The sequence below is a fragment of the Populus trichocarpa genome, chromosome 6 (genome assembly GCF_000002775.5).
Source record: "Populus trichocarpa isolate Nisqually-1 chromosome 6, P.trichocarpa_v4.1, whole genome shotgun sequence".
Taxonomy (NCBI): Eukaryota; Viridiplantae; Streptophyta; class Magnoliopsida; order Malpighiales; family Salicaceae; genus Populus; species Populus trichocarpa.
This window is the reverse complement of record NC_037290.2, coordinates 19,575,420-19,597,148: the sequence shown is the minus strand read 5'-3', so window position 1 is coordinate 19,597,148 and position 21,729 is coordinate 19,575,420. Positions and strand designations below refer to the sequence as shown.

The following is a 21,729-nucleotide window of genomic DNA, read 5'->3' as shown; positions in this document are numbered from 1 at the left end:
AAAGCAATGATAGTAATCAAATAAAAAAAAACTACAATAACTTAGGAAAAAACCTTTTTCCAAGTGCGGGAAAATGATGTTGCTCATTTTTTATCCAATTAAATGTGGAAGGGCAAAATTTGGTAAAAAAAGGTATAAAAAATCGGTGCAAGTCAACCTGAGTTAGCATGATAGACAAGTAACCTGAGAAATTAGGGGCAACCCAGCTCAGGTTAATCTACCAAACTCGCATCACAGTTTATGATTTCAGGATAACCCGACAGAAAATAAATCGAATAAAACCATAAAGCTAATTTTTTTAAAAAGAATTAATGTCGAACGATGAAATCAAAAAAAAAATAAGCAAAAAAGAAGAAGATGTTAACCTCCAATTTTTTAAAACCCATGATTTTCATTAGACCGAAAGCACTATACATGGAAAAACCGCAAAGCCCAACTCCCAACAAATAAAATATTGAAGGATAAAATCGGAGAAAAAAAACAATCACACAAAATGATCTAAAATAAAAAATAATAATTAAAAAAATGATAATAAAAATAAAAATAAAAATTAAATAAATTAAAGAGTAATTTTAAAATTTTAATTGAAATGTGAGATTGAAAAGAAAAGTAATTTTCTTTATATGTGTTGTATTAACAAGAAAAGGATATAGTGATGCATTTAACAACACAATCGCCACCAGAAGGAACGGCATTAAGCAAGCGGTCAACATCATCAATTTTTTTTAGTTAAAATAATAATCAATCGGTTTTAAAAGATTAAATTGCACAATAAATTTGATAATTATATAAAAAAAACTGTATGAAAAGAAAAAAAAACACTCTACAGACAAATTAAGCAACGAAAACATTTATATCCTCTATCAATACTTTAATAATTAATTTATCGTGTAAAAAAACCGTAACCAAAACCAGGACTCTTGGATTTTGAGCGCGAATCAAAACGTCATTACACGAATGGAAAAACATGTCTTCTACTACGGACAAATTGCCTCCGATATTTAGTTGTTTTGTTAACTAACATCGACATGCATGTCATGTTATCACACTTGAAGACCAACAATGGATTTCCAAGAACCCTCCCATGATGTAATCGTTGGACTAAATCGCAGTCCAGTTTTTCAACACTTTATGCACCCCTCAATCAATCTACCAAAGGACAAACCTTTGGGAAATTCACCAAATAATTCTATACCTTATTGTATACAGATTTCTTTCCAACAATTTCTTCTCCCCCCACTACACACTTTCTCCCTTCTTTCGCATAAAGTCAATTTTTTTAAAAATATTTCCCCGAGTGCTTTCTGACCTCTTGCTTGCCTTGAACCCCCGGCAATTACTTCATAAATTCTTTCCTTCTCCCACTACCTCTCACAAAAGCAGAGAATCTCTCTCCCTCTCTCTTTCTCTGTCCCCGTGGAAATAACGCTGGCACAGACACATTAGTCTGGTTATAGAAAACAAGAGAGATATAGAGAAAGAGACAGAAACTCAGAATTCACACGGTGCCACCGAGTACACTCATCCAGCCATGTCTGGCGGTCATGTTACTGGTGAACATAGTTCTCTCTCCGTTGGTGGTACAAATGCTCGTGTTGTGTCGTCTTCGATTGTTGGTGATGGAGAGGAATCCGGTTCTGGACTTCAAAAGACTGAGAAAGACCCAAGAAAAATGGCAAGAAAGTAATGTCATTTAATTTTGTTTTTCTTTTCTTTATTTGTTTTTGTTGGTGGGTTTTGGTTGTCCTGTTGTTTCTTCTCTTTTTCTTCCGGTTTCTTGGCGTGTTTCTTGTTGGGTTTTGTAAGTTCTTGTGTTTCAAGTGATCAAAGTTGGTTATTCTCTTGTTTGGTTGTTGAGAAAACGGACGACAACGAAAGATGACTTCTTTTTCTTTAAGAGAATTGGTTCTTTGTTGCTATTTCATTGAATTATTCGGGTCATGGTTTTTTGGTTAAATTTTTGTGTTTGAAGTGATCAAAGCTCGTTACTTTCTGTTTGGCTGGTGAGAAAATGGAGGAAAAAAAAGGATGGGTTCTTCTTCTTCTTCTTCTTCTTTTAACGTATTTGGCTTTTGTTGGATACCAAATGGTTACGTTGGATCAATATTATGTTAATTGTGTGCGTGAGTGAAGTAACGACCGAGAGGGTGCTTTTTTTTTTTCTTTCTTTTAAAAAATAAAATAAAAAGGCTAGACAGTAGAAACTGAAAAGTTAATTGAGAGAAGCCCATTCTGTGGTTTGCATTTTCAGTTGCAAATGCGGCTAATTTTCCTTTTTTTTCTTCTTGTATTTTGGTTTTTGGAACTTTCAGGTATCAGTTGGAATTATGCAAGAAAGCTCTGGAAGAGAATATAATTGTGTATTTGGGGACAGGTTGTGGCAAGACTCACATTGCTGTCCTGCTTATATACGAAATGGGTCACTTGATAAGGCAACCTCAGAAGAGTGCTTGTGTCTTCCTTGCACCCACTGTTGCCCTTGTTCATCAGGTGAGGTTCTCTTGTCTAAAGATCTTTTTTCTTGATTTACTCTTTGATTTTTGGATGATGTATACTTTCAAGATAAATGTTGCAGCTTAAATGTTATCGACTGGTATGCTATGCAGTATTCAGTGGCAATGTGTCTTGGAACTGGGATTTAGGCTCCTTTTGGGAGCGCGGGCGTTGGTGCAACTGCAACCGCAGCCGCACCACACCCGCTTTCCAGGCAGGGTTGGGACTGAGTGGTTCTATGGTTTGAATCTTGTTTTAGGAGAGTGATAAATGAAAAATGAAAGTGCAGGCTTGGTGCTTGTGTCTCATGGTCTTTTATTTGTGTCACTACCTTAGTCTTTCATCCTGTAGTCCAGTTCTTCAATGGATCTAGCTCTGGTTCAAGCGGGCTTACAAGTAGATGAATTGAATCCGAACTAGGCAGTCACTATTTTATATTGTACCGATTCAATACTAGACTAACTCAAGAGGTGATACCTTCACAAAGTACATGTGTCAAAGAAAAATACATTGTGGGTTGCTTGTTATCACTTACAATGAAGCACAAAGCCTTGTTTACTGGATTTTACCTTTTCAGAATCAGCTCCGAGGCAGGGCTCATCAAGAACATCAGTGAAAAAGAAAACTTCTATAATTGCCTCATTGATGCTCTGAAGCTGTATTGAGCCATATAATAAATTAGCTAGATGATCCTTGATAACCAGATGATCTATACTGTTAGCCTGGTTTCTTTCCTTCCATGTGACACTTAAAAATGCATTTTCTAACTGTGCATCATTCACTATGGTTATAATGCCTTCAAAATGATTATTCCATGTCCCAGCATTTGTTAAGATTTTCTATAGTAATGTGTAAACCATCTGTTTTCATATGAATCTATACCACCCTTGTCTTTCAGTTCTCAGGTAAAAAACCTCTTAATGCTGAGAGTGCCAGTTCTGTAGATACAATTCAATTTATGTAAAAGGAATAGCTATGTGAGCATATTCATGCAAATTTTTTGTTCTCTTTTTTTATGCTGAATTTTGCAACTCTGTTTGATATATCAATGCCAAGGCTAAATATTCTCAGCCTACAGACTGGTTTTGAATTGAATGGATATTGTTTCTGCAGCAAGCCAAGGTTATAGAGGACTCTACTGATTTCAAGGTTGGGATCTATTGCGGAAAATCCAATCGATTGAAGACCCACTCTAGCTGGGAAAAAGAGATTGAACAATATGAGGTAGTTTTACTAGCTAATTAATTTCATTACTAAGTTTGTTCATTTATTTCAGACCCAAAATTTCTTGCTCCTTATATTTAATCTTCAATTTACCTTCGACAAGCATGTTGCTTTCTATGAGATCAGATTTTTATAAACAACTAGAGTACTCTGAAGGAGACAACTCTGATTTGTCCTAGATAAATTTAATGCGCTACATTGGCATTTGCTAAATTTTGATTTTTCTTATCTCGAGTAAGAAAAGATGCAGACCATTTATATCTGTTGTTCTACCTTTTCAGCCACTTTGAAAAGATGTCACTCTTTTCTTTGAATTGAAGTAGCAGTTTCTCATAGCTCAGTATCATCCAGGGATAATAGTTTATTTTTTTCTGACTGATCTATGCAGGTTCTTGTCATGACACCTCAGATACTACTGTATAACTTAAGTCACAGCTTCATCAAGATGGACTTAATTGCCCTTTTGATATTTGACGAGTGTCATCATGCTCAAGTCAAAAGCGGTCATCCTTATGCACAAATCATGAAAGTAAGGGCTACATGAATTTGTGTTTATACGTGCGAACACACATAGACACAGAGGCATGTGCATGTAAATATATGTCCTTATGTTATTAGTTTGTTTAACTTGGTATCTCAATGATTGTATAGGTCTTCTACAAAAATAATGATGGAAAACTTCCCCGTATCTTTGGCATGACCGCATCTCCAGTTGTGGGGAAAGGTACTGCATTCCTGCATTTTGTATCAAGGTGTCTGGTTTCTTTTTCACATCAAAGTGTTGAGAATATTTAAATGCTTATATTGTGGGGATATGAATCTTATCCTGGTTACTGTATCACTGATGTAAATTTTCGGCACAGAAAAGTAAAAGGAAAATGCTGATTTTACTTTGTTTGGTCGCAACATTTTATTTTTCTTAATTGAATATAGGGGTTCTTTGTGCAGGTCTCCCTTGTAAAAAGATTGAGTGACATACAAATATTTTTTTCTTCTATTTCAATTTAACACTAAAGTAAAAAGACAACGGTTTTTGCATAGTTATTTGTTGGAACAGTTTAAAATGCAAAGATAGAAAGATAAAAGGAAAAACAGAAAGGATTAGACTCCTTGGCAATTGAGAAGTGCGTAACACACACATGCCAAATATCCCTTCGATATCAGAGTAAATCTTTCCCAATAAATATTGAGACAAACATGGGTTATGGATGCAACCATATGCAAATGGTGGTTCCCACATCCTTTTGCAGATATTAGTCATTAAATATTTTCTTCTCAAATAGCCTAGATATAGGGAAAGAGTAACTTCCCTTGAAATCTTACTCCATCACCTCATGTTCTTAGTAAGATTCTGCAGATGAAGAAAAGGAGAGTGATTGGACATATAGAAGGTTGATGCATTTGAATTACCACTCCTAATGTGCACTCAATGTATCATTTAGTATTTTTTTTATCCATTTTTTCATTTTTATCCTACATATTTTTCTAGCAGATAATTTATTCTGATATTGCTTTTGCATCTATTGTGTTCGCTTTTGTCTTGACCATCCATGTGATAACTATGCATTGTGACTTAAATGTACTTGGTAGCCTGGAATGATTTTTCAGTTTCTGTCTTACTTTCTCTGATGGCTGTAGTTCAATCCAATTAATGTAATCTGCCAAATCAAGTCCAAATACAATGTGCATTAATTATATACGTGGCAGATCAAATATTTCAGAATGCGTAATGCTAATCCTACTGAAAGATATTTACTGATATTGGAAAAACTTTCAACCACTGGATTTATGAGATCCACTCATTCAATGTGCAAGATCATTCGGATGAGACACTAGGAAGAGTATTTGGTAAAATTAGCTTTACTCTATCATCATAGTTACTTGAGCAAGAGTTATATCCATTTTAAAGAAAATGTAATTACATCTTTGTGCACGTGAGCATGCAATAAATGTAAATACACATGTATAAATTTCAGTGGTGTGAATTTTAGCACCTTTTTTTTTTTGTTAGAATTTTCCTAGTTGGAGTGTACCTTTAGCTTCTCATGTGGGAAACATATTTATGAAGTGGGATGTTACCTGTGCCATGGTTTCAAATACTTGCTCTAAAATTTCCAGGACTGGACCTGAGAGTTGGGTCAGTTATAGTCTTCATTAGAATTTGAGTTAGGAGGGGATCTATATGCCCCACTGTGTGGCTTGATGTCAAGGATAGAAGAAAAAAAACGGCTGAAAAGGACTTGTCAGGAATTCCAAAATTCTAGTGCAAAGTGTTTGACTAGCAAACTACTTTACAATCTCAAAGTTTCTTTCTACTCTTCTTAGCACTTTTATGTTCGGATCCTTTCCTTGCTTGCAAAAATACTCGTATTCTATTGTTTAACAATTTGCTTTTTGCTGTGTGGTTCAGGTATTTGATGTTAGCCTCCTTCAACTTGTTGGTTTCTAAATTCTTGTGTATGTGTTATCTTCCAGGTGCTTCTAGTCGAGAAAATTTACCAAGAAGCATCAATAGTCTTGAAAATTTACTTGATGCTAAGGTAGGCGATGAAAACTGGCAACTTTAAAATTATTTGGATAAGATATGTGGAATGCTTGCTTTTCCTTTTCTTCAAAATAGTCATTTTCAAAGGCCTGTTAACTATATATGCTCATTTAAAGATGAGCTCTGGCCTTGTGGAATATCCATGCCTTGTATGTGGTAGATGTGTGTGCTTTAAATTGCATGCTAGTTTTTGGTCTGGGCTTCTGCTGGGAGATATGTTATCAGAGATTGCATTTAGTTATAAAATATTATACTGCAAGATATTCTGTTATTTCACGAGTGTTTTGCCACTGTATTAAGCGCATGAGCAGTTCTGTTTTCAGTCATATTCAGTTGTTATTAGAGAGTTTTATTCTGCTTCTGATTCTTTCCTACTGTAACATTACAAGGTAATTCAGAAAATGAAAGATGGAAAGCATTTGTGGCTCATCAATCTATTGTAAATTCTGTTGGAAGTTGAAGTCTCCTCATTAAAAGAAAAATAAAGTGCATGTTTAATCTTTTTTCTTCCTCGTTTTGATCCTGTGCTGCTTAGAGAGTGATTCAGGGAATGTATGCATAGACACTTCCCTAGTTAAGCTTGCATAGGTCAAAACGTTTTTCTGATATCTGAGCTTAAAATAGGTTGATTTGCAACTTTCAAAAGTGCATTTTGAATTTGTTGAAGTATGATGACCTCATTGAAAGTTCTTAAAGTTGCAGAGCATATGGCTTGTTAACCTTTTAACTATTAATAAAAGATAATACTTTTTGAAAGTAAAGCTTGGTCCTAAATCCTAAAGCTCTTCATATATGACACCCTGGGTTATCAGATGTGTTGAGTCCACAAACTATATAAAATGGATAAAGGATTGAGTTGGAAATATTTGATCCAAATTTTGTGTACAAGTCTGTGCCAATGTTTGTTTCGATGGTGGCTGGTTGTTTTGTGGTGCTGACCTTGGTGTTCCACATTATCTATAGTTGACGTCCCTGTGTTTCACTTCCATTTTGCAGGTGTATTCAGTTGAAGACAAGGAAGAGTTGGAATGCTTTGTAGCATCTCCTGTAATTAGAGTATATCTGTATGGTCCTGTTGCAAATGGCACTTCTAGCTCCTATGAGGCTTACTATAATATACTTGAGGGGGTCAAGCGCCAGGTGTGTTATAGTTAATTGTGTTTTTGTCAATTATAAATTTGTTTCACCCTGAATTGCTTGCTGTTTCTTTGTGATAAGAACAGTGCATAGTGGAAATTGGCAAGAAAACAGATGGAAACCAAAGTCTTGAAAGTCTTCGAAGCACAAAAAGAATGCTCATCAGAATGCATGAAAATATCATATTTTGTTTGGAAAATCTTGGCCTTTGGGGAGCATTGCAGGTAAGTTCACGTAACATTCAACCAATAAGTTTCCTTTCAAAGTTTAGCTTGCTCTAGTCCTTTACTTCTTTTCCCTGCAGGCTAATCTATATTTGTTCTATCTGAGATGTGCTGTAGTTTGGTTTCTGCATGAATTTGTTATTCAATTCTGTAACATAGAGCTCAGCTAGTTATGCAGCTATGATCTTTTGCACATTTGATATGGAATTTCCTATTTGAAATAGTTGCCTACATATAGGAATGCAAATTTTTTGAAATACAGGTAATAGCAACAAATTGCAATGAAGCATAATCCTTATACATTTGCATGTGAACACAGTGATTAATCTGGTTATGAAAGAGGGGTGGGTTTGATGATCAGTTTTTTGAAGGGACTTGGAGAATGTAATTTTTGGGAGATTGTTGCTATTGGTATTTGAGGTGGGACAAGCAAAGGATGTAGAACTAAAATCTTATCTGTCTGGACATATTTTTCAAATGAAACATTTATAATCCTTGAAAAGTGAGGTGTTTACTTACCAAGACGTAGCAACTGATTGGTGATTTGGGGGCGTAGGAGAACTATCTTGTTTGGGATAATTATTTCATCAATCTGATGTAACTTGTTTGTGTTAAGTAGATTTCAATATCTGTTGCTTGTCTGATCTTCTATGGGAAGTATTTGATAAGTTTTAATTTATCTCCTTTCTTCCCCCCTGCAATTTTTCTGAAGGCTTGTCGTATTCTTTTGAGTGGTGATCACTCTGAGTGGAATGCATTGATAGAAGCAGAAGGGAATACTAGTGATGTCTCCATGTGTGATAGATACCTAAATCAAGCTACAAATGTCTTTGCCGCTGATTGTACAAGAGGTATTTTGATGTTCGATTATTTTTAACTGCTGCCGTTAATGTCTTCTACCCATCATGATCATACATAGGAGTCTAACTGCTTCAAGTTGATGTCTTACTGACCTTCAGTTGGCTTCTAACTTACAGTGGATGGCCAATCATTAATGGTCCTACCATAGAGTTTGAGGCCTTGAAGTGACATCATAAGTATTTCATATTTTGTTTTCTTCCATTGTTATCTGTAACATATTTCTAGATAATAATAGTCAAATTTGAGATTTTGCTCAAATAAATATAAATGAAAATGAGAGAATGGGCCAGTTTTTATTGGAGTACTAAGAAAATAAAAAACTCAAACGGATTCCCTCTATCCTAATGCATGTTTTCCTTTCTGTTTTGATATGGCATATAATTATTGTTTATTTGAAAAATCAATGTTCTGTTATTTCCCATGAATTTGTTGCTTTATTATATCTGGCCTTAATTATTGTTTAGTTGAAGTGCGGGTTTCCTCAAAATGGACAAGCACATTGGGGCTGAGAACTATTGTTTATGGAAACAAATACATAGTCAGAAATAAAACAATTTGTTAACTAGGTACATGTTGGGAAGTTTCATGTTTTCAATATATCAATTGATAATCGATTGCTTTTTCCATAAAGATGCTCTCTAATTTAGTATGGTCCTGGTTTGTAGGCATAACAACTTGAGCAATGAGGAATTTCTTTACTGTGTATTAGTCTTAAATGCATATAGTTAGCACCTCCGTGATTTGTCCAAGGTGGTAAGATTAGCAGTTCCAGTTGGAACTTGGATCAGGCAGTTCAAAATGGCATTGGATGTAAATGAGCATAGTGGTAACTGAATTGATATCAGTAAAGCTAGAAGGCCCAAAACATAAAGGAGCTGAATCATGGATGAAGTAGAGAACTATTAAAGCTATCTTCCTCCTGCACTGTACTTCTTTCTCATGGTATTCTAATAAATTTCTTTTTCTATCTAAAAGGAAAAAAAGGGAACAGTATGTGTAAAAACTGAGCCGAACTAGAAACACTTTCTGGTCCCAGCTTTCAAACTTGGCTATGCACTCCATCCTAGTTTTGCAGTATTGGAAATATATAACCCTATTTTGTGCTTCTAATCATGCATGGTCATTCCCACTTATTTGAAATTTTGAATTGAAAATCTGTTATGATTGGTGTTCAAATGAATGAAGTATGAAATTCAACTGCTACTTTTGTTGCTTTTTATCAGCATCTTGTTTCTTCTGTTCTTGTAGATGGTGTCACATCCAATGTATCACAGGTGGAGGTTTTAAAGGAGCCATTTTTCTCAAGAAAGCTTTTACGCCTAATTGAAATTCTTTCCAACTTCAGGTTGGTAATTATATGTTGGTCTTTTTCAAAATGACATGTATGTGTTATACTTGAATAATATGCGGATAACAGCTTTTGACCTACATATATCCTTTGATTAATTTGAAGGGTAATTTGCAATAACAATTTCCCCAGGTTCTCTCTCTTTTTATTGTTACTATGATTCCAGTAGCAGTAACTAAAATGATTATGGACCATAATCAAACCAAAAGGTTTTGATGATGGCAAGACTCTTATCTGATTTTGTTTCATTTGTTATTTGTCTGTGTTTGAATGGAACTCAACTAAGCTTTCCTCTTGGTGTTTCATGGAAGTTATTGACCTTTTGTACATTAAGTCGATCAACAATCAATACAAATGACCAGGTTTTTGAAAGATATTCATTTCCCTTTTCAGGTTACAACCAGATATGAAATGTATAGTTTTTGTCAATAGGATTGTTACTGCAAGATCACTATCACACATCCTACAAAATCTGAAGTTTTTAACATCTTGGAAGTGTGATTTTCTTGTTGGGGTTCACTCTGGACTGAAGAGTATGTCACGAAAGACAATGAATGTCATTCTTGAGAGGTTCCGGACTGGAAAGGTACTGCTTTATTGCCTGTAATGTTTCAGCCTTGGTCATTTCTGTTGTCATCTTACATATTAGCTGATGGGGTTGACTGGGCACTTAAAAAGAAAATTACTTCTGTTTTGTGGGAAACCATACGATATGCAATATGAGTCTTTGGTTGCACATCATCCTACGAGGCTACTTCTTGATGGGTGAAAAGTTACATTGTGAACTTATTCAAGGAGTGTCAGTAGTTGAATTGTGTGCAGACTTTATGGTCAACTGGGATGGTTTGACCATGTCTTGTGCAAACTTTTATGGATGCATCAGCAAGGAAGAGTGCCATGATGGAAATGTGGGATTGAGGAAGGGGAGTGTTGGATTAAAAGTAATGTGGACTGAACTGGTAGAAATTAATTTAGCATCACAACGTAAGAAAGTTTGGCTCCAAATTAAACTGATCAAAAGAAAAGGATCCACGTAAGTAATCTCTACTAGTTTGGTATTGAGGCTTAGCTGAGTTGAGTAAAAGTAATGTGGACTGAACTGTTAGAAATTAATTTAGCATCACAAGGTAAGAAAGTTTGGCTCCAAATTAAAGTGATCAAAAGAAAAGGAGCCATGTAAGCAATCTCAACTAGTTTGGTATTGAGGCTTAACTGAGTTGATCACTATACATTTTTGTTATGAAAGGATTAGGATCCTTCTTGAAGTACTAATTAACTCATTGGGAATTGAAAAAAAAAAAATCTGCTGGCCACCTAAATATTTTGATTTAAGCTTTTGTGGCATTGAAACTCCTAGATTTTGGGTTTTTGATTGTTAGTAGGAAATAGGATCACAATGAGAGTAGTAGAGCTATTGATCTCTTTAGTCTTGCACTAAAGAAACAGGAATAAGACGGAAACAGAACAGAGTATGCTAACCTATTGAGTACGAGAGAAAGTAGCAAAGTGTTGGATATGCTGTGGTCAGTTGAGTTTTACTGTCGTCTGCCCACTACTCAGATTTGAATCTCTTGAGAACGTGCTTTGTCATTATGCCATATTGTGGTAATAATGCCTACACAGAAAGCTGACTCGAGAAATCATGAAAGAAAAAAGGAAAAACATCTAGGAAGCAATTCTTTTATGATGCACTCCGGGGTCCAGTTGATTAGAGGTACCTGCTAGGAATAGTATACTGGATAGCCATGTAGCATAACTGTTCACATTTTGAATAGATTTGGAGTGCAATATCTATCTGATTAGAGTTTGTGGTATGTGTTAATGCTGTCTCCCCCCAAATACTCTTAGACTGGTTATTAATTCTCATGGTTTTGTTGGTTTGGCAGTTGAACTTACTGCTTGCAACTAAAGTTGGTGAAGAAGGACTTGATATTCAGACATGCTGTCTTGTGATTCGATTTGATCTTCCAGAAACTGTTGCCAGCTTTATACAATCAAGGGGTCGTGCACGTATGCCTCAATCTGAATATGTTTTTTTGGTGGACAGGTGCTCTTCTAAAGCATATCATGTATATAATATAAGCCCTTCCATGTGCTGTTTTAGTTTTACTTTATTTTTTTGTAGAATAATTTTCTTAGTAATGCAGTGGAAACCAAAAGGAGAGAGATTTGATAGAGAAATTTAAAATAGATGAAGCTCGGATGAATATTGAAATATGTGACCGTACATCGAGGGAGACATTTGATAGTATTGAGGAAAAAATATATAAAGTTCATGCAACTGGCGCTTCCATAACTTCTGGATTAAGCATCTCATTACTGCAGCAGTATTGTTCAAAACTCCCACATGATGAGTATGCTCTTGTTCGAAATTGTGATTTGACTATATTTTGTTGAAATATTTCCAGCTGTTCTAACAAATATTTACTGAGATCATTGATACTTTTTTTGCAGGTATTTCGACCCCAAGCCAAAATTCTTTTATTTTGATGATTCTGAAGGAACTGTTTGCCACATAATCTTACCCTCCAATGCTCCCACACACAAAATAGTCGGTACACCTCAATCATCAATAGAAGTTGCTAAAAAAGATGCTTGTCTGAAAGCCATTGAACAATTGCATAAACTGGGTGCATTGAGTGAGTTTCTTTTGCCACAACAAGAAGACACAAATGAGTTGGAGTTGGTGTCATCTGATTCAGATAACTGCGAAGGTTGAATCTAACAAGTCACTTAAGAATTCTTTTTCTTCATTTGCGATTTATTCTCAGTTTGTTGGATCAATAATGTATTTGTTTGTTGGCAGACAAGGATTCACGAGGAGAACTACGTGAGATGCTAGTTCCTGCTGTTCTGAAGGAATCGTGGACTGAATTGGAGAAGCCTATCTACCTTAACTCTTACTATATTGAATTTTGTCCTGTTCCTGAAGACAGGATCTATAAGCAGTTTGGTCTTTTTCTGAAGGCACCACTCCCACTCGAGGCTGATAAAATGAGTCTTGAACTTCACCTGGCTCGTGGTAGATCTGTGATGACAAAGCTTGTCCCATCAGGACTCTCAAAATTCAGTACAGATGAGGTAAACCACAGTTTTGCTACTAAATGTCATGCTTAACATAGTTCCAACTATTTACTGGTTGTATATGTACAGATCACACATGCAACAAACTTTCAAGAGTTGTTTCTCAAGGCCATTCTCGATCGATCAGAATTTGTTCATGAATATGTTCCCTTGGGAAAGGATGCATTATCTAAATCATGCCCAACCTTCTACCTATTGCTTCCTGTTATTTTTCATGTCTCTGAAAGGAGAGTGACTGTAGATTGGGAGATTATCAGACGATGTTTATCATCTCCTGTTTTCAAGAATCCAGCCAATGCTGTGGACAAGGGAATTCTTCCTTCAAATGATTGCTTGCAACTTGCTAATGGCTGCAGTAGTATACGTGATGTTGAGAATAGTTTGGTGTACACTCCACACCAGAAAAAATTTTACTTCATTACTAACATTGTTCCTGAAAAGAATGGTGACAGTCCATGCAAAGGTTCAAACACTCGGAGTCATAAGGATCACTTAACAACAACGTATGTGGCTTGGTTTCTTAAATATCACCACAGATGTTTAAACCAATATAGTTTCCTCCTGAAATATTATGTTTTATATTGTCTTTACTTTCTTATTATGCTATTGATGAACCTTTAAACTAAAAATTCCCTGGTATTAGGTTTGGCATTCATTCTTAGATATCCAGCACAACCTCTTTCATTATAGTTTCCTCCTGAAACATTATGTGTTATATTGTCCTTATTTCTTCTTATGCCAAGGATAGTTTCAGCATTAATGTCAGGGAAATTTGATGAAAATTTAAACTAAAAACTCCCTGTTATTAGGTTTGGCATTCATCTTAGATATCCAGAACAACCTCTTTTGCGTGCAAAACAACTCTTTTGTTTGCGCAACTTGCTATGCAACCGAAAGAAAGAGGATTCAGGTAAACTTTCACTCCTATTTTTCTCCTTTTGCTTTTCATTTTTGTTATGCATGTTGCCTGAAGTTGTATGGAATCTGCAATTATCTATTCACTTGGAGCAATTATGCAGAGAAGAAACTTCCAAGATTTTTTTCTTTTTTGGTTCCAGCTTTTAATTTCATTGACCCAGTTAATGGAAAAGGGACCAAAAACATATCTCTTTCATGAGAAAACACAATAAGTTTGACTGTGCACTAAATTTGAAGTTGTAATATTGGCCTCTTTCATATCTAGCTTGAACATTATAGTTGAGATAGGGGTTATCTGCCTGTCTAGTGCAGTCTAAATGACAGGTGGCCATCTTACTGCTTTGGTTAGGGCTTCTGAAATTAGTGGAATGAAGTTAAAGTATGATGCATCCGAATTGAGAAGGGAACTAGCATCAACTAGTGATTTTAGTAACTAAATTTGGTCTGCAAATGTGGCTTACATTTTCAGATGCAATTAAAGTATGACAAACAAAGAAAAGGTATGAAAAAATAAGTTGCTGTGGACAACATGAAGAACTTGGGCATCAACAAACTTAGTTTCATTAGGGATTGGGAGTGTTCATTTGCTTATTTATTTGTGCAGTTAATTTTAGTGTTCTTCTGAAGGCAGAATTTTGAGCATCATGAAGACAGTCAAAAGCATCTGTAATGGTAGGATGGGATCATTCATGCAATGCATAGGTGGATAATGAACTGAAATTTGGTTTCATATGAAAGAAAAGTACTGAATGCTGTTGGTCTAATCAGTAGTTGTGAATTTGACGTGTCAGTGACTGAATCAATAACTGTCTTATTAATATAGCGTTAATAACTTGAAATCATCCCTGTTCATGGCATTATACTGTTTCAGCACTTGAACTACAAAAATAACTTGAAATATAAGCAGTGGTAAAATATAAGCTGCATGCTGAACTGGTATGGATGAGCTATAAACTTTTTCACAATTGCTCCATTAAATTAAGAGTGCAACTAAGACCGTGCATGGGTTGAAGAATGATGTCTTATTAGTAGGTGGCTGAGTAACTATATTATGTCCAAGGAACTTTTGTTTGGTATATGTTCTTGTTGTTGCCCTATCAGCTTTTCTTTTTTCAAGAAACATACCTAGGATATATCAAGCCAAGCCCACCTCCCTAACCATTGGAGCAAATGCCTATAGTCATCTGCCTTGCACTATTTTTGTTTCCTGTCTTTCATTGATCTCTCCTCCTCTGGATACCCTGTCAAATTTATACTGATATTTACTTCTCTCTGTGTGTGTGTGTGTGTGTGTGTGTGATTGTTTGTTTTTTCTTGTAAATTAGTTTTTGTCTAAAACAGAATTGCAAGAACTGGATGAGCACTTTGTTGATTTGGCTCCTGAGCTTTGTGAGTTGAAGATAATAGGATTCTCTAAAGACATTGGGAGTTCTATTTCTCTACTTCCATCAGTTATGCACCGATTGGAAAACTTGCTTGTAGCCATTGAATTGAAATGCATATTATCTGCTTCGTTCTCTGAAGGAGATAAAGTTACCGCCCATAGAGTAAGTTCTCCCTGTATAAAATAATTTGAGTACTGGTCTTGAGAAGCAGTTGCTTATCTTATGTAAAACAAGATAAGCAATGCATCGGGTAGTTGTGCCAGTAGAATTCTGCTGGCAATTTGCTAAGTTATCCACATATAGGTGAACTGCCTTTGCCGCTAACATCTGCTACTTAATTTATAGGTTTTAGAAGCTCTCACCACAGAGAAGTGTCAGGAACGTCTTTCTCTTGAAAGACTTGAAACTCTTGGTGATGCTTTCCTCAAATTTGCTGTCGGTCGGCATTTTTTTCTTTTGCATGATACCCTTGATGAAGGGGAGCTAACTAGGAAACGATCAAATGCTGTTAACAATTCCAATTTATTCAAGCTAGCAAGTAGGAACAATTTACAGGTATGATAATATTTTTGAAAATGATCTGTATAATTAGTCATCTATAGTCTTTCATCTATCAAATAGTTATCTTTGTTTTTTTGATACTTGTCATTACCTAAAAAATTGCAAAAAATGAGTTCTCATATCTAGCATTTATAAGTTGTTGGATTGACCTCCAAAAAGGCTGAAAGGGTAAAATTTGATGTTAACTAATGAAAACTGCAGGCAAGTGACTATCCTAGACAGTCATACTGGAAAGGAGTCTTGTTTGCTTTTTTTTCCTCTCTCTTCCACATGTTTAATGCGTCGGCCACCGCTCTTTATGTTGAAATGTTAGGAAAATATGTTTCCAAAGACCAACAGTACATATTCATTATTGCCACACAGAACAATTTCTGCAAAGAAAATTCATGCTCTGATATTGAATAGTTTTTTCTTTTGTTTCAACATCTAAGTGATATGTTTCAGCCCTTTTTAGGTATTTATTCGTGATCAACCATTTGATCCCTACCAATTTTTTGCTTTGGGTCATCCTTGCCCTAGAATTTGCACCAAGGAATCAGAAGGAACTATTCATTCTCAATGTGGAAGCCATGTGACTGGCCAAGCAAAGGGTAGTGAAGTCAGATGCAGCAAAGGTCACCATTGGCTACATAATAAAACAGTTTCTGATGTGGTTGAAGCTCTCATAGGAGCATTTCTAGTTGACAGTGGCTTTAAAGCCGCAATTGCATTTCTTAGATGGATAGGTATTAAAGTGGATTTTGATGATTCACAAGTTATCAATATTTGCCAAGCAAGCAGGACCTATGCAATGCTTAATCCTTCCATGGACCTTGCTACCCTTGAAAATTTGCTGGGGCATCAGTTCCTGTATAAAGGTCTTCTTCTACAGGCATTTGTACATCCTTCCCACAAGAATGGAGGGGGTTGCTATCAGGTATGAACTCTTATTTTCAATTGAGTAACTAGGTCTTATTTCAATTGAGAAACTGGCTAGAAATGGTCTTCTGTCCTTCACAATTTTTTCCAAACTAACTAATTTGGAGAATTTGGTGTTATGATACTGCAATTTGCTATGACTTTGATGTTTCCGCCAGAGATTGGAGTTCCTTGGAGATGCTGTCTTGGATTACTTGATCACTTCATATCTATTTTCAGTTTATCCAAAAATGAAACCAGGTCACTTGACAGATCTGAGATCAGTGTTGGTGAACAACAGGGCCTTTGCCAGTGTAGCTGTTGATCGATCTTTCCATGAATATCTTATCTGTGATTCCGATGCCCTTTCTGCGGCCACAAAAAAATTTGTGGACTTTGTTAGAACACCTAAATCAGAAAGGCGTCTGCTCGAAGGACCAAAATGCCCAAAGGTAAACATCATTAACTTTACGGGGCTAGTGCCCACTCCACTTTCTGGGGTTTGCCAGTTAAATTATCATTTTTTTAATCAAATAAGTGAAATTGGGATGTCTGTTACAAGAGGCAAGATGTGCCTTTTAAAGACTTTGTGTCATGCATCATCAACAAGATAAGAGGCCTCAGTAACACATCATATGCTGGCAACCTTGAATATTTTCCCAGTTTTCACTGCAGAAAACATTCAAATCTCCGAATCATGATTGAAAAACAGCAATGTAAGAAGACAAAGGAACAAGTGTTTTTTACCTGAGTTCAGGTTAGGTTGGACAGGAAAAAACCTTTGCTTGCCGTCTGACTAATTTGCTTCTTCAAATCCTTGGTTGGGTTTGGAAATCAACTCTTCTAAGAGAATTGTCAAGCATGAATTAAGGTGTCTAGATAAAAGGGACTGAAAATTTTGAGAGTAAGGTCCCAGTGATGGAAAAGGAGTTTCTATGGAACTGCTATGCTTTTGGTTCTTTGGCTTTGCTGCTTTCAAATGTGTTTTGTGGTGGTTGTTATAATTGGAAAATGTGTCACATTTTCTTAGAGGGTAGTGCTTTGCTCTTCCATGCTTATCCTCTACTCCACTTTGTGGGACTGGGATCCGATGACAAGATTTTTGTTGTTATTTAAGTTATCATGTAATATGCTTATTATGAAATGGTAATTTTGGCAAAAACATTTGAATATTGAGGTTCAATATTATTTGATGGAAGATTTCTGAAGTTAGGAATATTAGTGGTGCCTAGTGAGAGCAGCTAGAGCTCTGTTAATACTGCATGTTTTATTGATATGGATTTTCATTTTACAATTCTAGTGGAGTTCTGAATTTTGTATAATCTTGCTACCAATACAGGTTCTTGGTGATTTGGTAGAGTCTTCTGTGGGTGCCATTCTTCTTGACACGGGATTTGATTTGAACCACATCTGGAAGATAATGCTATCCTTCTTGAATCCAATCTCAAGCTTTTCCAATTTGCAGATAAATCCTGTGAGGGAATTAAAAGAACTTTGCCAGTCTCATAATTGGGACTTTGAGGTTCCTGCATCGAAGAAGGGCAGGACTTTTTCAGTTGATGTGACACTGAGTGGTAAAGATATGAACATATCTGCTTCTGCGAGCAACTCAAATAAAAAAGAGGCTATTAGAATGGCTTCAGAAAAAATATATGCTAGGCTGAAGGTAAAACCTGTATACTTGTGGATCTTTTTTACCTGCTCATCACCTTGTGAAATTACTGATTCTTACTCTGAGATTATCAACTGAATCAGATACTTTTAGTTATAAATTTTTCTTGAAGAACAATTTCCTGGCACCTGGACTCCATTTATAGTAAAGTTAAATCATTAATGTAAAATCATGTTTTTCCATCAAAATGCTAACAAGTAATGTCAGTTCTTCTGACTATTTTTTTTAAAGCTGCCAAGAATGTTTAAACTATTGAATATTAGGAAACTGAGGTGTTGGGAGTGGGAGGAGATACGATGGACAATAGGAAAACTCTTTTTTTTTTTTTTTTTTGAAGTCCTGAGCATTCTTTTGTTCAACTGATTGAATGTTTGGAAGCTTTTAGGCTATTTAATTATGGAACCCCAAATTAAGAAACCCGTTACTCTTTAAGTCAACATTATGTTGCAAGCTGTTGGAGTTTAGCTGTGACAAAAATATGTAGCAGATTGCTAATTGTTGTTGCATGCTCTGTGTGATCCACGTTTTCAACAACAGAGTCCACTTCCAGAATCACTCACTTGTCTGCAAATCCAATTTAAGAAGCAGTACTTAGCATTGGAATATGCACGTTTGCTGTATAAATGAGCTTTTGTTTTGCATTTGTTTTCTAATTATTGCTTATGAGCATTTAGCACAGTAGTACATAAATTTATGACTCATGTAAAGATGAGAGGCTTCTAGGAAAACTGTTAATATAAAACCATATTCCGGAGTGTCATCTAACACATGCTTGCTTTGCTTTTGAAATCACCAGAGATCGAGGAATTGCACCTTGAAATTGTAATACAATGGTGTAGATCTAAGAAAATTTGATATGTGATTTCTTAAAATAAGAAACAAGTTGGTGCTAAATACATGGACACGTGCACACATGAATCTATTGCTGCTTCTAATTGAACCATTACTATGCTTCACCTGATACCTATGCCACTATGCACAAAGGGGTTATTTGATATTCTTAATGTGTCCTGTATCCAACTTCATTTTCTGAAGGTCATTACCTCTGATATGCAGGATCAAGGCCTCATACCAATGACTAATTCTTTGGAGGAGGTTTTAAGGAATAGCCAGAAGATGGAAGCCAAATTGATAGGATATGATGAGACCCCTATAGATGTAGCTCTTGATGCCCATGGGTTTGAAAACTCGAAGATACAGGAACCTTTTGGCATCAATTGCAGCTATGAAGTGAGAGATTCTTGTCCACCCCGCTTTGAAGCTGTTGATGCTTGGTCTCTATCTCCATTAGATTTCACTGGAGGGCAGCCCAGTGAGGCTACTGGAGATCTTAGATGTGACAGAGATGTGCTTATCACAGGTTTGTCATGCTTATCATACTTGCAGGATGCCAATAAGTACAGAGATTCTGACATTTGCAATTGTTTTTCAGGTAAAGTAGACCTTGGAACAGCCAGATCTCGTTTGCGTGAAATCTGTGCGGCTAACAGTTGGAAACCTCCTTCGTTTGAATGCTGCACTGAAGAAGGACCAAGTCACTTAAAGTCGTAAGTCTGATCTTTTTTTGGTGAATGTTGACCTATATATCTTGAAAACTGTTTGCACTGAGAACTTTTATGTCATTGAATAATTAGTGTTATAGGTTTAAATTTTAAAGTCCGAGTTTTTTTCTGCAACTTTGTTTCTATTAGGCTACATGTATGTCATAAATGAGAATTCATTGGAGGAGTTTGTCCCCTTTCTGCTGAATCAGACAGTTTGTGCATGACATGAGATGATCGAGGTCAGTTTAAATTGCCCTTCATGAACAAGTGGTACCCAACATTGGGAAATTCTCGTGGGCTGTTTTTAAGTTCGAAGCATCTCATGGAATGCTCCTCCCCTTGGAATCTCATTCAAATTACATGACCCCCAACCACAGTCTCTTCTTCTCTCCCCTTCCTTCTCCTGCTGTTTCACTGTTTGTTGGCAGCGAAATATCTATCATGGAAATTCATCAGTCCTGTGTGTCATGTCCCGTAGCTTGCTATTCTTTGTAGAGGCATGACCTCTTTTTTCCTGAATTAATTGGACCTTGTCTTAACATGCTGAATTCATGCACTTGCAGCTTCACTTACAAGGTGGTTGTGGAAATAGAAGAAGCACCAGAAATGAGTTTTGAATGTGTTGGGTCTCCTCAGATGAAAAAGAAAGCTGCAGCAGAGGATGCAGCAGAAGGGGCACTCTGGTACTTGAAACATCAACGCTACTTGTCTTGAAATGAAATGACTTGAGGATTGAATTTAACCTGAAGGTTAAGAGTAATCTTTCCCGAAGAGACCATTTCCATGGTTGCCGAGGAGATCAATGCAGGAAACTGACAGAGATGCAATATATGATGTACATAGAATCTGGATATTCTGAGTGTAGAGGGTAGAATAATGCTGCTACCTTGACTGATCCAGTGGAGGTTGGTCAGCCATTCCTAGTGTATAATGTAAAAACCAGTAGGGTTTCTACGAGGCGATGTGTTGTGTATTCACGCCTCAACCAAACCACAGCAAAGGGATGCCATGTCCTCCCCCTCCAAAGATTTATAATTCCATGCAACAGAAAACATCCATGCATGATCCTCAATGTAAAATATATTTTATGTATTTTTGGATTAAATATTATTGGCAAGTAATCTTGTGCTGAATGTGTTGAAGCTTAAAACAAAAAGAAATGCGCTTCATTCTTTATTTAAAGCAAGAAAATAATTTTTTTTATTCTCCTTATCTTTTAGCAATTTTCTCGATAAGCCTGCATTAATTTTACTAATTTATGCTATTTTCTTGCCATGATAAACAAATCAAACCATAGTTTTTAAACCTGATTTGGTAGTCAACCTAATATAATGATCGAGTCACGGGTCAAATGAATTGATCAGGGTCAACCCAAAAAAAAATCTCTCTCTAAAACTGCACGACTTCTCTCTCTCTCTCTCTCTCTTCTAGTTTCTTGTGCGCAACTCACAGCACCCGCAACTCCTACATCCTCTGCTGTCTCGCATCCATCAGGATGAGTTTTGCGTCTGTCTTCTCTTCTCTTCTTTTCATAAACAACATGTCCTCTCAAAATCAAATAAGTCAACTATCTTATTTAATTTAAGGAGTAAATCACATAAACTAGAAAGAATCTTCCTAATGCTCTTATATTCGAATTCGTACCTCTCTAGCTGTTGCAGTAGCAGGCACGTATCAAAGAAGAAAGAAGTAAGTTCCTACTTTCTTTGAAGTTTTTCTTTGCTTGTTCAGGTAAATGTCATAAGCCAAGGAAGAGGTATTCATTTCAAGAGATAGAGTTTTAGATGTTCTTCTCCAGAGGATCGTCTCCTTGAGATGCTAAGAATCGAGGGTAAA

At 36.0% G+C, this 21,729-nt stretch overlaps 1 protein-coding gene across 1 annotated transcript; it reads left to right on the top strand.

Annotated features, from left to right (window-relative positions):
* Positions 1-1,093: 1,093 nt before the first annotated feature.
* On the top strand, positions 1,094-21,026 carry LOC7479544 (dicer-like protein 4). The gene is made up of 25 exons (XM_002308348.4): positions 1,094-1,683; positions 2,313-2,490; positions 3,607-3,717; positions 4,106-4,246; positions 4,369-4,441; positions 6,193-6,257; positions 7,259-7,402; positions 7,486-7,623; positions 8,336-8,474; positions 9,733-9,829; positions 10,226-10,418; positions 11,719-11,879; positions 11,980-12,186; positions 12,287-12,546; positions 12,639-12,913; positions 12,986-13,419; positions 13,726-13,826; positions 15,176-15,381; positions 15,565-15,774; positions 16,235-16,696; positions 16,857-17,129; positions 18,017-18,343; positions 19,406-19,709; positions 19,782-19,896; positions 20,457-21,026. Exons 1-25 carry the CDS (start codon positions 1,532-1,534, stop codon positions 20,605-20,607), a joined length of 4,917 nt encoding a protein of 1,638 aa, XP_002308384.3. The 5' UTR covers positions 1,094-1,531; the 3' UTR covers positions 20,608-21,026.
* The last annotated feature ends 703 nt before the right edge of the window (positions 21,027-21,729 follow it).

What these genes read in the sequence shown, in the direction of transcription:
- LOC7479544 (XM_002308348.4), top strand. Translation starts at nt 1,532, where the DNA reads ATGTCTGGCGGTCATGTTACTGGTGAACATAGTTCTCTCTCCGTTGGT. An exon ending in ATCTCCAGTTGTGGGGAAAG is followed by an intron (nt 4,442 to 6,192) that starts GTACTGCATTCC and finishes GTTATCTTCCAG; the next exon opens with GTGCTTCTAGTCGAGAAAAT. An exon ending in AAGGACCAAAATGCCCAAAG is followed by an intron (nt 17,130 to 18,016) that starts GTAAACATCATT and finishes CTACCAATACAG; the next exon opens with GTTCTTGGTGATTTGGTAGA.